The sequence below is a fragment of the Rousettus aegyptiacus genome, unplaced genomic scaffold, assembly GCF_014176215.1.
Source record: "Rousettus aegyptiacus isolate mRouAeg1 unplaced genomic scaffold, mRouAeg1.p scaffold_m13_p_15, whole genome shotgun sequence".
Lineage (NCBI taxonomy): Eukaryota > Metazoa > Chordata > Mammalia > Chiroptera > Pteropodidae > Rousettus > Rousettus aegyptiacus.
In genome coordinates, this window is record NW_023416290.1 from 35307308 (window position 1) to 35321301 (window position 13994).

General features: G+C 36.4%; 1 protein-coding gene across 9 annotated transcripts in view; it reads right to left on the bottom strand.

Annotated features, from left to right (window-relative positions):
- Window positions 1-13994, bottom strand: part of UBR5 (ubiquitin protein ligase E3 component n-recognin 5) — a 123453-nt gene that overhangs the window by 19261 nt on the left and 90198 nt on the right. For all 9 annotated transcript variants that reach the window (XM_016147531.2, XM_016147525.2, XM_016147532.2 and 6 more), the window contains 14 exons: window positions 13862-13988; window positions 13641-13770; window positions 12372-12532; window positions 12020-12259; window positions 8598-8721; window positions 7892-8003; window positions 6776-6907; window positions 6158-6415; window positions 5366-5634; window positions 4882-5093; window positions 2559-2789; window positions 1980-2053; window positions 539-711; window positions 331-444 (listed from right to left, as the gene is read on the bottom strand). In XM_016147531.2, coding sequence (XP_016003017.1) covers window positions 331-444; window positions 539-711; window positions 1980-2053; window positions 2559-2789; window positions 4882-5093; window positions 5366-5634; window positions 6158-6415; window positions 6776-6907; window positions 7892-8003; window positions 8598-8721; window positions 12020-12259; window positions 12372-12532; window positions 13641-13770; window positions 13862-13988 — 2357 coding nt within the window. The remainder of the gene's footprint in view (window positions 1-330; window positions 445-538; window positions 712-1979; window positions 2054-2558; window positions 2790-4881; window positions 5094-5365; window positions 5635-6157; window positions 6416-6775; window positions 6908-7891; window positions 8004-8597; window positions 8722-12019; window positions 12260-12371; window positions 12533-13640; window positions 13771-13861; window positions 13989-13994) is intronic.

Here is a 13994-nt window from a genome sequence, read left to right on the forward strand (position 1 = left end):
ATAAAATATGTTTTTATGTATATATTTATATGTGTGTGTATAAATACATATAATTTTAAATTTGCAGCAGCATTACAACAACCAACTCTGTGAAAGAGGCAGAGCACACAGTGAAACTGCTGTTTTATAGATGAAGTAACCTGACATACAAGTTAGTTTCAAAGCAGGCTAATTAACAGGTGGAATTCTTTTTATTGTCATAAAACAGGAATTTCTGACGCTTCAATTATTTGGGGATATAGAATATTCTGAATTAATAAATTTCCCAAAACCTGAATGCTGGGACAGTGCTCATTCACAAATACATTGAGAATATTTTTACTATCTTACCTCAAGGCAGTTTCTGTCCACTGTAACCTCCATTAAGCACTTCCCACTACTAGCAGATGAAGAATAAAGACCCTGACTTGGACGGCCAAAAAGGTCCTCCTTTCTAGCATTTGGCTGGAATTTTAACAGAAATATTCTGGTTAATATTCAGCACTTATGAAAATAATAAAGCCAATTAAAAAGAATCCATAAGACCAGTTTATTTAACCTGCAACAGATGTGGTTGATCAGCCAAGGGGATGGCTTCAGCCAGAGGCACTTCAAATGGATTTGGGGGTATACACCCAAGGAACGTCATGGAATCTGAACGCCGGAAAAATGGATGGTTTTGGCCAGTTTCTGCAGGAAGAGCGTCATCATCCTTATCATTCAAAGTAGCACCTAAACATCAAAAGATAAAATGTGTGTGTTTTAGAAAAATTAATTATTAAGGAAGGGTAAAAGAACCTTAACCTGCTCAATCCAAAATTCCTATTATCTCTATAAATATTAATGCCACTCAAAAACAAGTTAATAATCCAAAATTCTGATATTTTTAAGTGATGATAGTTTAAAATATTAGCAGTTTAAAAGGGTTACAATGGCCTGAAACTAATATAAAATAATGTCCAAAAAAAGAAGGGGGGTTACAATGGTAAATTTCATGTTATGTGTATTTTAAATAACAATAAAAACTTGCCAAAAATTTTTTTAGCTGTAATAAATGTTCTTTCATTGTGTATTGGATGGAATGTCTTCCTCTTTATCTTTCTAGAGATTCAGACCTGAATACGGCTGAATTCCTGAGCATAGTTAGCACCCAGCTCACACATGGCTCCCCAAAGAAGAGATGGTAAGGAGCTGAAATCTGAGTATTTGCTTACTTGTAAGTTCTGCTTCCTAGAAGATGATAAACAGAGAAATCTCTGGGCACTCATGCATCCCCAATAGGAAGTCAGCACACCAACTACCCCTATTGAAATTAAACTTTGAGCCACACATACAATGTGCTGCGAAAGTAGCAGTAAGTGATGGCTGGAGTCTCAAAAACTAGCTAGCTAGGTAAGTTGTCTTTCCTTGGACTGAGTAAAAAGTACTGGCTGATAATTAAGAGTCAAGTGGACTACCTGATCCCCTCCCCCCTTTAAAAACCTTTTCATTCCACTTGAAATAATAGCTGAAAACTACAAATAGACTGCAGAAAACTAGAAATAGACTCCAAAATTTCATGAGTTTGAAATACTGTCTCTCTTTTTATTGCATTGTTAAAGAATTTTGATATTTAGGAGTTATAATTGGTATTTCTCATTTTCTTGACTAAATTTATTTTGCATCAATATTCATAAAGGTTCTGCTAAGACTTTAATGTAGTGCCTACATACTTAAAAGTGAAGGTAAACAAAACTAAAAGAAATGCAAAGGAGTGATACAAAGGTAAAATTTTTAAAAAGTGATCGTTGAAAATTTTTTAACATTAATCATCCTTATTTATGAAGCAAATTATGCAAGGATAAATAAAGAAAAATGGACAGAAAAAGCAAGAAATGGGACATAGAGAAGAAAAGAGAAATTCCCACCCAGACATAAAATAATGAAGTTAAAAAGCTTGAAGGGAAACTACTGAGGCAGCCATTTCTTGAAGTAGATTAGCAGATTTTCTGTACACTAACTTTGATTGGTGTCATCATCATTTTCATGTTCTGAATCTTCATTATCAATACCCAGTTCCAAAAGTTCTCGTGTCCTTTAAAAAGACAAATGAGTCATTTTACATGAAATATTTGAGCAATATGAACAGGAGCAAAGATGACTGAAACTACATAAGCAAAAGACACTGCAAAGGTCTGTTAATAATTTCAAACACTGTGATAAAGTTTCAGACTCTGGGAATGGTAGACTACCCAACCAAATGTACTACAAATATAAAGTAGGCTCAAACAGAAGCATAAAGCTAATCACACCAAGAAAAAGTGATGATACGAACTGTAATAGAAAACATGATAAACAACCAGGTCGAACTATCTCAAGCAAAAAGTTCAACTTGGATTCTTAAGTTTCCTGTTTAAGTGAAGAGTAGCTACGGTGAAAGATTGGATAGGTTCAAGCCCGCTTTCCTCCATAAAATTTCCTGTACTATTTTTCTTTTGTAATGTTGTTCTCCTTACTCAAAATATCAGACAATGTACTAATGAAGACCACACTTAGCAAGTAAGTATTTCTTAAACCAACCTCATGGCAAGTATGGATACCTTTTGCGTTCCAGTTGAGGTGTATCCAATGTTGTCTGCTGATTCATTGCTTTAATCCAATATATAAGGGCTTGAAAAACATATGCCACATGCTTCAAGGAACAAACATCCAAAACTGGAAGAACATCAGAATGCTCATCATTATGAGACCGCATTAGAGACAGAGCATAATTTAGGAAGTCCCCTCGAGCAGACATCATTCCTTGGCGGGCGCTAAGCAATGTGGCACGTCTACGGGAATAAAAAGAAATGAAAGTGTTTACAAAAAGAACACAAATGTGAAGTTTGCCACTATCATATATATGCAAAATTAGGAACCGAGAGACTACCCATAAATAAAAACTCTATTAAGCCTGTGGCTCTACTTTAGAAACGGAACCATTGTGATATAATGTACAATCTTGTACTTTAGTACACAAAAGGAATTCCAGTCTCCTATGGAATGGCAGAAGGAATGCCTTCCCTGAAGACAGTGGTTCTCAAACTTCGGCATCCATCAAAATCACTCAGAGGGCTTGTTAAAACAGATAGTTGGCCCCACCCCCATAGTTTCAGTAGGTCTTGGGTAGGGCCCCAAAACTTTCATTTCTAAAAGTTCTTGGGTGATATACTAATACTGCTGTCCGGGGGACCACACTTTTGAGAACCATTGCCTAAAATGACACCAAAAGTAAAAGCAACAAAAGAAAACAGAGATAGCACCAGACTTTATCAAAATTAAAAATTTTTGTCCTTCAAAGACCACCCAAGAAAGTGAAATGATAACACATTGAATGAGACATGATTTCTGCAAATTATATATCTGATAAGGAACTTGTATCCAGAATATATAAAGAACTCATACAACTCAATAATAAAGAGGCAAGCCAATTTTTAAAAGGGCAAAGGATCTAAATAGACATTTTTCCAAAGAAGAAATACAAATGGCCAATCAACACATAAAAAGATGCTCGACATCGCACTAGCTACTAGGGAAATGCAAATCAAAACCACAATGATATACCACTTCACACCCACCAGGATGATTATAAACCAAAAAGACAACAAGTGTTGACCAAAATATGGAGAAATTATTTTGTGATGGTTGCAAACAGCACTGAATATACTCAAAACTATGGAATGTACGCTTTAAATGGGTAAATTGTATGGTATATGAATTATATCTCAACAAAGCTGTTCTGTTAGAGTAAGAGTGAGAGCAAAGGTGAAAGGGAGAAGCCTGTCACCAAGGAAGATCTATTTTGAGAACTCTGTCTTCAGGGTAGACTAGCCTAATGAAGACAAGGTTGTGTCTGTGGAGTAGAAGGAAATCCCAGGCTTCCAAAACCTTTATCTTTGGTCCGGACCTCTGCTAAGCATTCAATTTTGCATACTAGCCATTTTCAGCAGGTTCTCTCCCAGTTCTTGACAAGTTCAAAAGCAAGTATATCCATTTCAAACTCCTCTAGATTTTTCTCTTTATTTTTTTATTAGTTATTCACAATCAAAGTCAAAACATAAATTCTGCCTCCTTTTGTTCTGTCCTTCAGAAAGGCCCTAAATTCTTTATATAATTTCACAGCTCCTCTTTCCTCCTCCCTGGCTTTTACTGTCCTGCTTTAGTAACATTACTTCTCTTGTAGACTCCAACCAATCTTGCTGCATTTGCTAAGCAGTCTCCTAGACCCTGTCTTTCCCCACTCTTTATAATTCACCCAAAGAAGAAAGGTTGTTTAGCCTGAGCCGAAGCTAGAACCAAATCCTAGGACTCTACCTTTAAATACAGGCACTTCCACCATATGACACTGCCACTGCTCTAGTAATCAATGTTTGGGCTCATTCCTAGTCCTGAAAAGTTTACTTTATAATAGAAAGAATACAACGAATCCACAAAGAAAAATTCTTTAATTATGATTTAGCAGGCTGGGGAAGGTAGAAAATGAAAACTGAGAAACCAAAGAGCAGCTCTGACACAGACTCCCCCCCCCCCTTTCCAAGTACAAAGTACATCATATTTACATAATCATGGTCAAAATAAGTCTTTCCATGAATATATGCCTTTCAAGGGAGAGGGAAGGAGGCTTTGAGGATAAGAGAAAGACAGAGACGAACTACTTCAAAAATAAAAAAAAATTTAGTATCACATTCCTACAATACAAATTAATTTTTTAAAACACAGCTTGTATCATAACTCATTTGTTTTGCTTCATCTTCACAATTTAAAAATAAGTAATGCAAGGCAATTCCTCCTTCACAACACAGTGAAGTCTTATGTAAAAAAGGTCTAACTTTCTACAATATAAGTTCTGTCTAAATATACAAGCGTAAATGAAGACTTTCATACCGTCTGCCTTCAAGCGTTCGTAAACTAGCCTCTTCTCGCGCAGTCATCCTTTCTCTTCGTGCTGAATTCTGAGAAGCGTGAAGAGGATGATTTGGATGTCCTGGGTCACCAGCAGATGCTAATGCAGAACCATAACGTAATTGAGCTTCAGTAGAATCCATAATACTGACCATCCAGTTCCAAGTGGGAATAAGCTTTTCTTCTACATAGTTCTATGAAGACCAAACTAAAATAGTTAAAACTGTGAAAACCAAACTAAAATAGTTAAAACTACCCAAATAAAGTTAATTCTGATACATAGCACATCCTCAAATAACATCATTTTGCTGAAGAGATGCTGTAAGAACTTAATTCTTGTCTATTATTAATTAGGTGAGAACCTACTGTAGAAGTATTATGTACACAATTAATATTGTTAACATTAATTCCCATTATAATTGCCAGCCAAAAAATATATCTGAGTAACTTTTCACCGGTTTCATACCTGTAAGTTTACTGCATCTTGGTAAGTCAATTTCACAGCTGCTGGAATCTGCGAGTATACCAGGTGATTATACTTAGGAATAAGGCCCATCAAGTCTGAGATTTGTCTGATGACAATGCTGTAGGCCCTGGCTAAACTGCTTGCAGATGTTAAGTAGCTGCTGGCATTGCTAGCTTCCAACGCAGCTGCTGCAGCTGCAGCGCTCGTGCTGATGGTACCACTCCGGCGTAAGTTTGAAGGGTCGATATAAATCAAACCCGCTGAACTTGCTACGAGGAAAAAAGGACAAGCACAATAAGCTCATGTCAGGTGCTAATTGAGTTTTTCTAGCACTGTATATATTTAAGTAAGCCAAAAGATCAATCGCATTAGCAAATCTGCTAACTGAGCAAAAAACTTCTTAAGCCACACTAAGTTAGGGAAGGGGATGATGATGGGAACAAGAACTGCTATCATGACCACAGCCAGAGGCACTTTTGCTACTGTCCCTGCAAAGGGGGGATATTTGACAACGTCTGCAAACATTTTTGCTGGCATCTATCTAGAGGGCAGAGGTCATGAAGATGTAATGCACAAATAAAGAATGATTTAGCCCAAAGTAGCAATGGTGCACAGACTGAGATGCCCTGCTATAAGCATATGTAAATAATTTTTGTATTTGAACTCAGCAAAAACATAAAGAACTATTATGGAACTATTTAATTTGTTCTCTAGAAGAAAATGTATAACTTAAAAAAAAAAAAAAAACCCTATTTAATAAGCATTCGTAAGAATAGCAAGGTTCAGACTTGCCTGCTGGCGTGGATGTGCTGGAAGGGGCTGTGCTGGCTGCCCGCTGATGCTGGGTGTTGCGCACAGCCCACTGCATGGAACGGGGAGCTTGGGCAGCACCATTGGCATGGGAGCTATTCGTGGTTCTCTCTAAAGGCTCATCAAGCATAAAGGTCTCCTGTTCTATGTCGTCGCTCTGACTACTGCTGCTATCAGAATCACTTGAATCATTTGATTGTGAATCATCTTCCGAAAAGAAGGCAGGAACACTGCTTGCACCTAAATTTTTTGTTTTTAAAACCAAAATCATTGTGAGTTTGTTGGCATTTAAAACTACAGTGTACATATTAAATAAAATGTAGGCTGCATTTAACAGTCCACAAAACTCATCATTAAAATGATTTAATTAGAAAATAACCCTTTAAAAATGAACCCTAAAACTAATCCATTATTTTAAAAACAAAAGTAAAAAGTCGTTAAAATATCTTCTTTACTGACATCTATAGGGAATAAGGATGAAATTATAAAAGGCTTAGTCACCCTTGTGCATATCATACTGAGTACAGTTTAACACATTTATGTTAAATACACATATAGCCTTAGTATAAGCAAGAAAGTTACTAGAATGAGGTAATATACCTGCTTCTGAGCCAGCAGTTGCTGCTGTGACAACACTTCTGCGCCCACTAGCATTATCTTGGTTGCTATGGTTACTTTCACTGTCACTTTCGGTTTCAGCAGCTGCTAACAAGTCCAGTTCCATGTCACTACCTAGCAAATATATTTGAAGAAGAGAAGTACAAACTCACTGTGGGTCAAGACAGGGTCTGATAAGCCAGAAAATCGTAAGGGTGGGAACTAAGAAGTGGGGGCGGGGCAGGGGAAGGGCAGAGAAGTGATAACTACTATCATAAGCACAACTGCCTGCTTAGGAGGAAAAGAATAACTAGGTAAATTATGGTACTCAGAAGATTATTACACATCAATTCAAATCAACCCTGCAGAGCCTTATGTAAAAAGCATTGAGCAGGAAGACTTCAGCCAGTGGGCAGAGCTCGGGGCTAGGTCCACTACAGCACGTGCACCTGTTTCACATGCTGGGCTTCCAAAAAGGGAAGGAAGTTAAAAAAATCTGTCCTTTATATTTCACAGTATACATACATGTGAAAACATACAAAATTATAAATGTTAAATATGTGCAATTTATTCTGTCACTTGTACTGCAAAAGCTGATTCTCAAAAATGTCTATCTATGGCTACTGATGAGAATGGTTAAGATGATTGTGTAGCAAAAAGGCTAAAATAATTATTATAAGTGAACAAAAGAAAGTTACAAAAATCACATATTTAATATCTAAAAGACATGCATGGGAATGAAGCAGTACAGGGGAGGAATTAAATAAAATACAAAATGTTAGTGTCTGGGTGGGATTATGCATCACTTGGTTTTCCTTTTCTCTAACTTTCAAAGGTTTCATGATATGGTTACAATTATTCTAATTTTTAAAAAGTCTTTTTTTTTTTTAAAAAGAAAGTTACTTAAATCAAAAGGTAAAGGGAGAAGAGGATAAATTATATAAGCATATTTATATGCATATACTACCTCTTAAAATTCTGAAACACATGCTACAGAATCCCTTTGCAGATTATGTGAACATGTCACTCTACATCGAATGGGGCTTTCCTCTGTATAAAGATCTCATTTAAAGTACTTGATTTACTCAGACGGAATAATTTCTCAAATAACCTGCATACCGTCTTCATCATGCTCATCGTGTTGTCCCTCGGCCTCTGCATTTTCTTCCCCGTGTTCTTCCTGCTCATCATGATGATCCTCTTCTCCAGCCACACCCTCCACCACCTCAACCTAAACCCAGAATCTTATTTGTAGACAAAATACACAATAAACCCACATCTCTACCAATGTTTCCCCACACCAATTAGTAACAAGGACTCCTAAACAAGTAATTGAACACTAAGCAGTTTTGAAAATTTTCATTTGTGACAATTTGCTATCAAAAATTATGTTGCCATATCCCAAAGTTTGTGATTATTGTCTATATACCAAACCTTACAATTATAACAACTGTGGAGTTTCTTTAAACTTCTGCAATTATAAAATTTACCTAATAAATATGCAGTATTCTCTCTACCTTCAAATACAATGTACAAAACTACTAAAACTGTTTTTAACATTGAGAATATCTTTTCTATTAAATTAACGCTTAAGTAAAAAGTTGTTTGTTTCCAATTTCCTATTACCCAGTAAATCAAGGATTACTAAAATATTTTTAAGATGAATAACCACAAAAGAGAACATAAAACGAAAATCTAAGAGCTGGAAACAAATGTATGTAATAGTCGTCAGCTACTATTAATAAAACTTCTAGTGACTACTTCCTCCCACTTCCTGCCCAAATAAAAGCCTCTCATCTATCCCAATTCAAACAGTTAAAACCACCTCTTCCACATCTGCTGAAACAATGTCATCCTGTTCTTCATCTCTGCCTCGCACAGGCTGCGACTGGCTGATGCGCCTCTGCTGTGGGTTCCGGATGATGTAGGACGACTGGGCCTGGCTGGGGCTGTAAGGAGTCCGGAGGTTAAGCGTGCACTGCTGTCACACCTGGCACACAGCACCAGCTTCTGTGCTTCTCAGTGTTATTCCATGTGACTCACTTGCTAGGATGCTATGTTAAATATGACCTAAAAGTTCTTGGAAACTAATAATAACTCATTTATAGTCTCTCAGAAAATATGAACCTCAGAGATATTACTTTACCATAAAGATTTAACTTACAAATCTCAGAACTGCTTTTACTTTTTAGTAGGTCATTTCAAATCTCTCCTAATGCACATACATACTTTTATGAGTCCTTCCCACTGAAATGTTTACAGGGAAGGTTTTCTCTTTCCCACGGCTTTTAGCACCAGCAGTCCTTAACTTCCAAAGGCTCTGATAGCAGCATTCATCCATTAACAAAAGTGTGCTCACCACAGTGATCTACTCATGCAGAGACCTGACATACCCTACCTTGCATCAGCTTATTAAACACTGACTTGCTGATGTGTGTGGGGGAAAAAATATGAGTTCAAAACTGTGATTTTAAAATAGAATTGTAACGAAAGGTGGGGTGGCAAAGTAGTTTCAATACCCTAAAAATCAGACTTGCAAAGAACCAAGAAAGGACAGATGCCCCATTATAAAAGAAAGGGAGAACCAGAGTGCAGCTGAAAATGCAGGTGGCTGCTAAATAACACTGTGACCTAACTATTATCCTTTATTTAGATTTTAAAACTGCAGTCTAAAAGAAGTTCAAGTTAAAGTGTTTACACTGTTAGTGTTCTTTCCTCACCTCAGCTTCTCTGAAAAACAAGAAATCAAACCAGTTACACATGAAGAGTCATCAACTGAGACACTCTGCCTTCAAATAAATGTGTCTCTTGGGCTAGAAGGGATTCAAGGAGCCATAGATTTCACAGGAGACAATCTGGGGTCTAAGCAAGATAGAAATCCTCTCTTCTGTCCCTTTCAAATACATGAAGCCAAACATAAATTATGAAAGGGCAACAGTTTTCAAAAGACTTCCTATTAGCCATGACTGAGAGGAGAGATAAAAAAAAAATCATCTTTTCAGATAGCTTCTAACTACAAGCCTGCACTCATGAGAGTTTAGGACCGCAACTTGCTCTATGAAGTAGACTGGGCGTCTGTGTTGGTTAATCCAATGCCACGACACTGCCAATAAGAGCCAAACAGTAATTTTTATCCGTACTCTGCTATTTAATTCTATGCCTAATATAACAGGAACAAGGAAAATATCTGTCTAGAATTATGTTAACTATCTCTAAACTTTAAGAGCTGTGTGACCTAAGACAAGCTACCTAACTTCTCTGAGCCTCGGTTTCCTCACTTTTAAAATTAGATAGTGGTATCTATGAGTTATTGCGAAGATTAAACACATAATGCATCTAGAATGCTTAGGATAGTTCCAAGTTTATACTAAAATTTCAGTAACAGTTATATGAGGCATGGAGCTAGACCAGGCACAGATTTATTAACAAGGACATAGGAGTTTTAAAGAGGTGGAGGGAAGGCACCAGAAAAAGCAAAACTACTAAACTTAAGACTATATACTACTCAATGGAGTGATAAATACCATCTACTATCTAACACAAGAGAAATCTCAGGAACTGGTCAAGTGTATACTTTTTACTTAAACACTTTTTACTTGGAACATTGGTCAAAATATACCCGACAGAAAGAGTAGTTGTCCTGGAGTATAAACAAAGACTTCTACATTATACCAAAGTTGTAGAGAACATTGGCACTGCTATCTGTTTATTCAAATGAGATCTCCTGGGAAGACATGAGAGATTAGCCCAAGAATACACCAAGGGGAAGGGAGTAAAAAGGAGAGCTTAAGAGTGCACAATATTAATACAGAGACTAAGAAGCTGGGCAAGGTGACGAAATCTTGAAATTCTGTAGGGAGCAGGCTCATGGACACTCTTTAGAAATGAGATGACCCCAAACTCTGAATGCATAAACAATTTTTATGTTCTCGAATTAAGCCAAGTATACAAAGAATTCACAAGTTAATACCACTTTAACAATTGGGGTAGGTTCCTCAGAATCAGAAGCAGCACAGGGAGTCCAAGAAGACTTTACTAGCAAAACCTTTGAATAGGGTATATTTAGCAAGTCTAAAAATATATAGCTTGATCTAAACCTGGAAGTCTATCAGTGACAAGGCTACCATCAGAGAGCTTTGATAGACAAACCTGGATTTAGATTCTAGGGTATCCTATGAGACTTGACAATAAAGGAAAAGTTGAGACACACGTACTGGCACATGGAGTCATAAGAATGAGAGAGCAGATACTCGAAGTCAACCTAGATGAAACCCAGGGATGAAGTCTTTGGAACTGTCCAAATACTAAAGCAGGCCAGCCTTATTAACACACAGATGTTCAGAAATGAGGAAGAAGGGTCTTTAGGTACTAAAGATCCTTATTAAACCATTATATGTAGTAACAAAATCAGACTTGAGAAAACCAAATAAAATAAATATGTTAAAGATCCCTAGAGCCTTGCAACTCAAAAGTGTGGCCCCTAAACCAAGAACATTGGCATTATCTGGAAGTTTATAAGAAATAGAGAATCTCAGCCCCAACCCAGACCTCAAGAATCAGCCTCTGCATTTTAGTAAGATCCCTAAGTGATATGCATGTGTATTAAAGTTTGAGAAGCACTGTGCTAAATAAAAGACATCAGAACATTCGTTTAGTTTATCTGAATCAATAAGCTTATGGTCTAGTTAGAGCAATTATCAAACAAATGGAAAAGATGAATGAGATTTAAGAATAAACAATCTTTTAACTAGAAACTTTTTGAGTTGTTTTAGCCCTATCCTAGACAATATGGCTGTTGTAGAGAATATTTTAAAATGGCAGAATCCTGATTATACAATAAGCTGTCCCCCTACCCCCGCAGCCCAAGCCTTTGGAGAGGAAGTTACATCTTTTCATTCCTCAACTTGATCTTCCAACAGGCTATATTTAAAGTAAAACAAAATAGAAAGTAATGACGTCTACAGTAGTCTAAAGTAAGCTTTTTGTTATCAGATTACTTTATTGGCATAATAAAAACAGTGCCTTTCCAAAACAAAAACAAAACTCACTATATGTCTATTAGCTTAGATGTATAGACACATGTATAATTTTAAAGTTCTTTCACAAGTTCTAAACAAAGTAAAATCGTTACCATTTGTGTAGCAAATGATCAAGTATACCACTAGAGTGCTTATGTAAAGGTTTTAGTAAGCCAGACATGACACTGTCAGAGAAAGAGTCAGTACCTATTACTAGGGAGAAGTTTACCTGCTAGACTGATCAGATGATGGTCGTGGTGGCAGTGGTTCCACTGAAAACAATTCTTCACTGCCTTGCATGGCATCTATGCTGGTACTGGCCAGAGTAAAAGGTGCAGTTGGGCGAGCAATCCCCATCCTAACAGGAACAATCAGCGACTCTGCGACATTGCACAATTCTTCCACAGCATAAGGTAGCAGTGCCTGGAATACACGCTTGCATTTTCCAATTGGCTGTGGAATAAAGTTGCTAGAGCAAAAAAGGAAAATATAGGAATATTTTCATATACATGTTATCATTTTCATTGAGGAAAAAAATCTGCAAAATAATATAAAGTCAAAAACCAAAAAGGATGCCTTACTTTTTCTTTTTGGATGAGGCCATTTCCACACTAAGAATGACAAACACTCTTGCCACTGAACGCAAAAACCTCATTGTCACAGCAATAGCTTCTTCCCTACGTCCAGGTGTATATTTGTTTTGGAGTTCTTTCACTAGTGTGCCTAGCAGAGTATCTAGAAGCTTTAAAAAATTGCAATTACTCTATTAATGTTGAGACATTTCATAAAATGTTTAGACAGTCATAAAAAAGTTCTAACGCTTTTTGAACATTAACATTTCACAACAGAAATCTCAAAATAAATTTAACCAAAACATTTTACAAAGTCGGTGATTAATTATTGCCACATGCCTACCACTGTGCTTGATCTATACTGGGTCTCGAATATCTGATTTCTTTTTAGTCTCATAGTCCTATGTATATCAATTAATATTTATAAAGCAATACCAAATATATCAAATCAAAGGAAAAAAATGTTTCACTCACAATAAGGGACTTACTGAATCAGCAAAATAGATTCAACTATTTACATTAATAAACTCATAATCCCATCCCTGTCACTTAACCATTATGATTACTGCTTTCATTTCTATGCATGGTCTATCATACAGATATTAATTACAGAGACCAGAACACCCAATTTCCTTTATTTCCTTTTTTTTTTTAGTTATTTAAAATAACTTTTATTTTTAAATTATTGCAGTATGCTTTAGTAAGTGGTTGAGCTTTGACTCCACAGTCCACAATTATTGGATCCATAGAGTATTTCCATTTTTTAATTTTCCATTATTCGATGACGTGATTTTTTTCTCACATCATAAGTTATTTCTTATGACAAGTTCTGAGGGCAATGATATTTTTATGGCTCTTGACAGTGCCAAGTTGTTTTCACAACAGTAGCAAATGCAGTGCCACCTGATCAGTGTCTAAGTGTGTTCTTTTTACCATAACCTCACTAGCACTGGGTTTTATGGTTTACATTCTTTTCTGACTTCACAGCAAAGAGGAGCACCTAAAAGTTTGCATTCAGTTACCATTAATTTTGAACACTGCTCCATACATTTTTATACAGTTGTATTTTTAACATATTTTAGGAATTTATTTAGAATGAAAGATGGACCTTCTGCTGTTAACTGAAACATCTGAATCACACTCAAAATTCCATTCCCCTTCATGTACTATTTAATTAGAGCTTGAGTACTTAGGAGTTTGGATTAGTAAAATTAAGGGAAGTTAGGTAAGAAAAACATCCTTTTCATATGCTTGTAAACAGACATTCAAAGAACTTACCAAGATATCTGCTGTACACTTGACTATAAGGCAATGAGTGAAACAGTCCAGCCGAATTGTACCACTTTGCTGATTGAGGTATACTTGCTCTTCTGGCAAAAGATGGCCTATCCTACTGCTGGCACTGAGACTTTATGGGGAAGGAAACATAGAATGCACTGTAATTGCCAACACTAACATGAAAAATTCATAAACATAAAACAATTTTAATGAATACGTACGGGTCTTTATTCTCCTGTGACCCAAACATAATCATAGATTTCAAAGCATTCCAGTCCTGCAGAACACGCTCCAGTGCAAGCTGCGCAAACCTTGGGGGCTCTAAATCATGATCGGGCATATCTGAATCTAAAA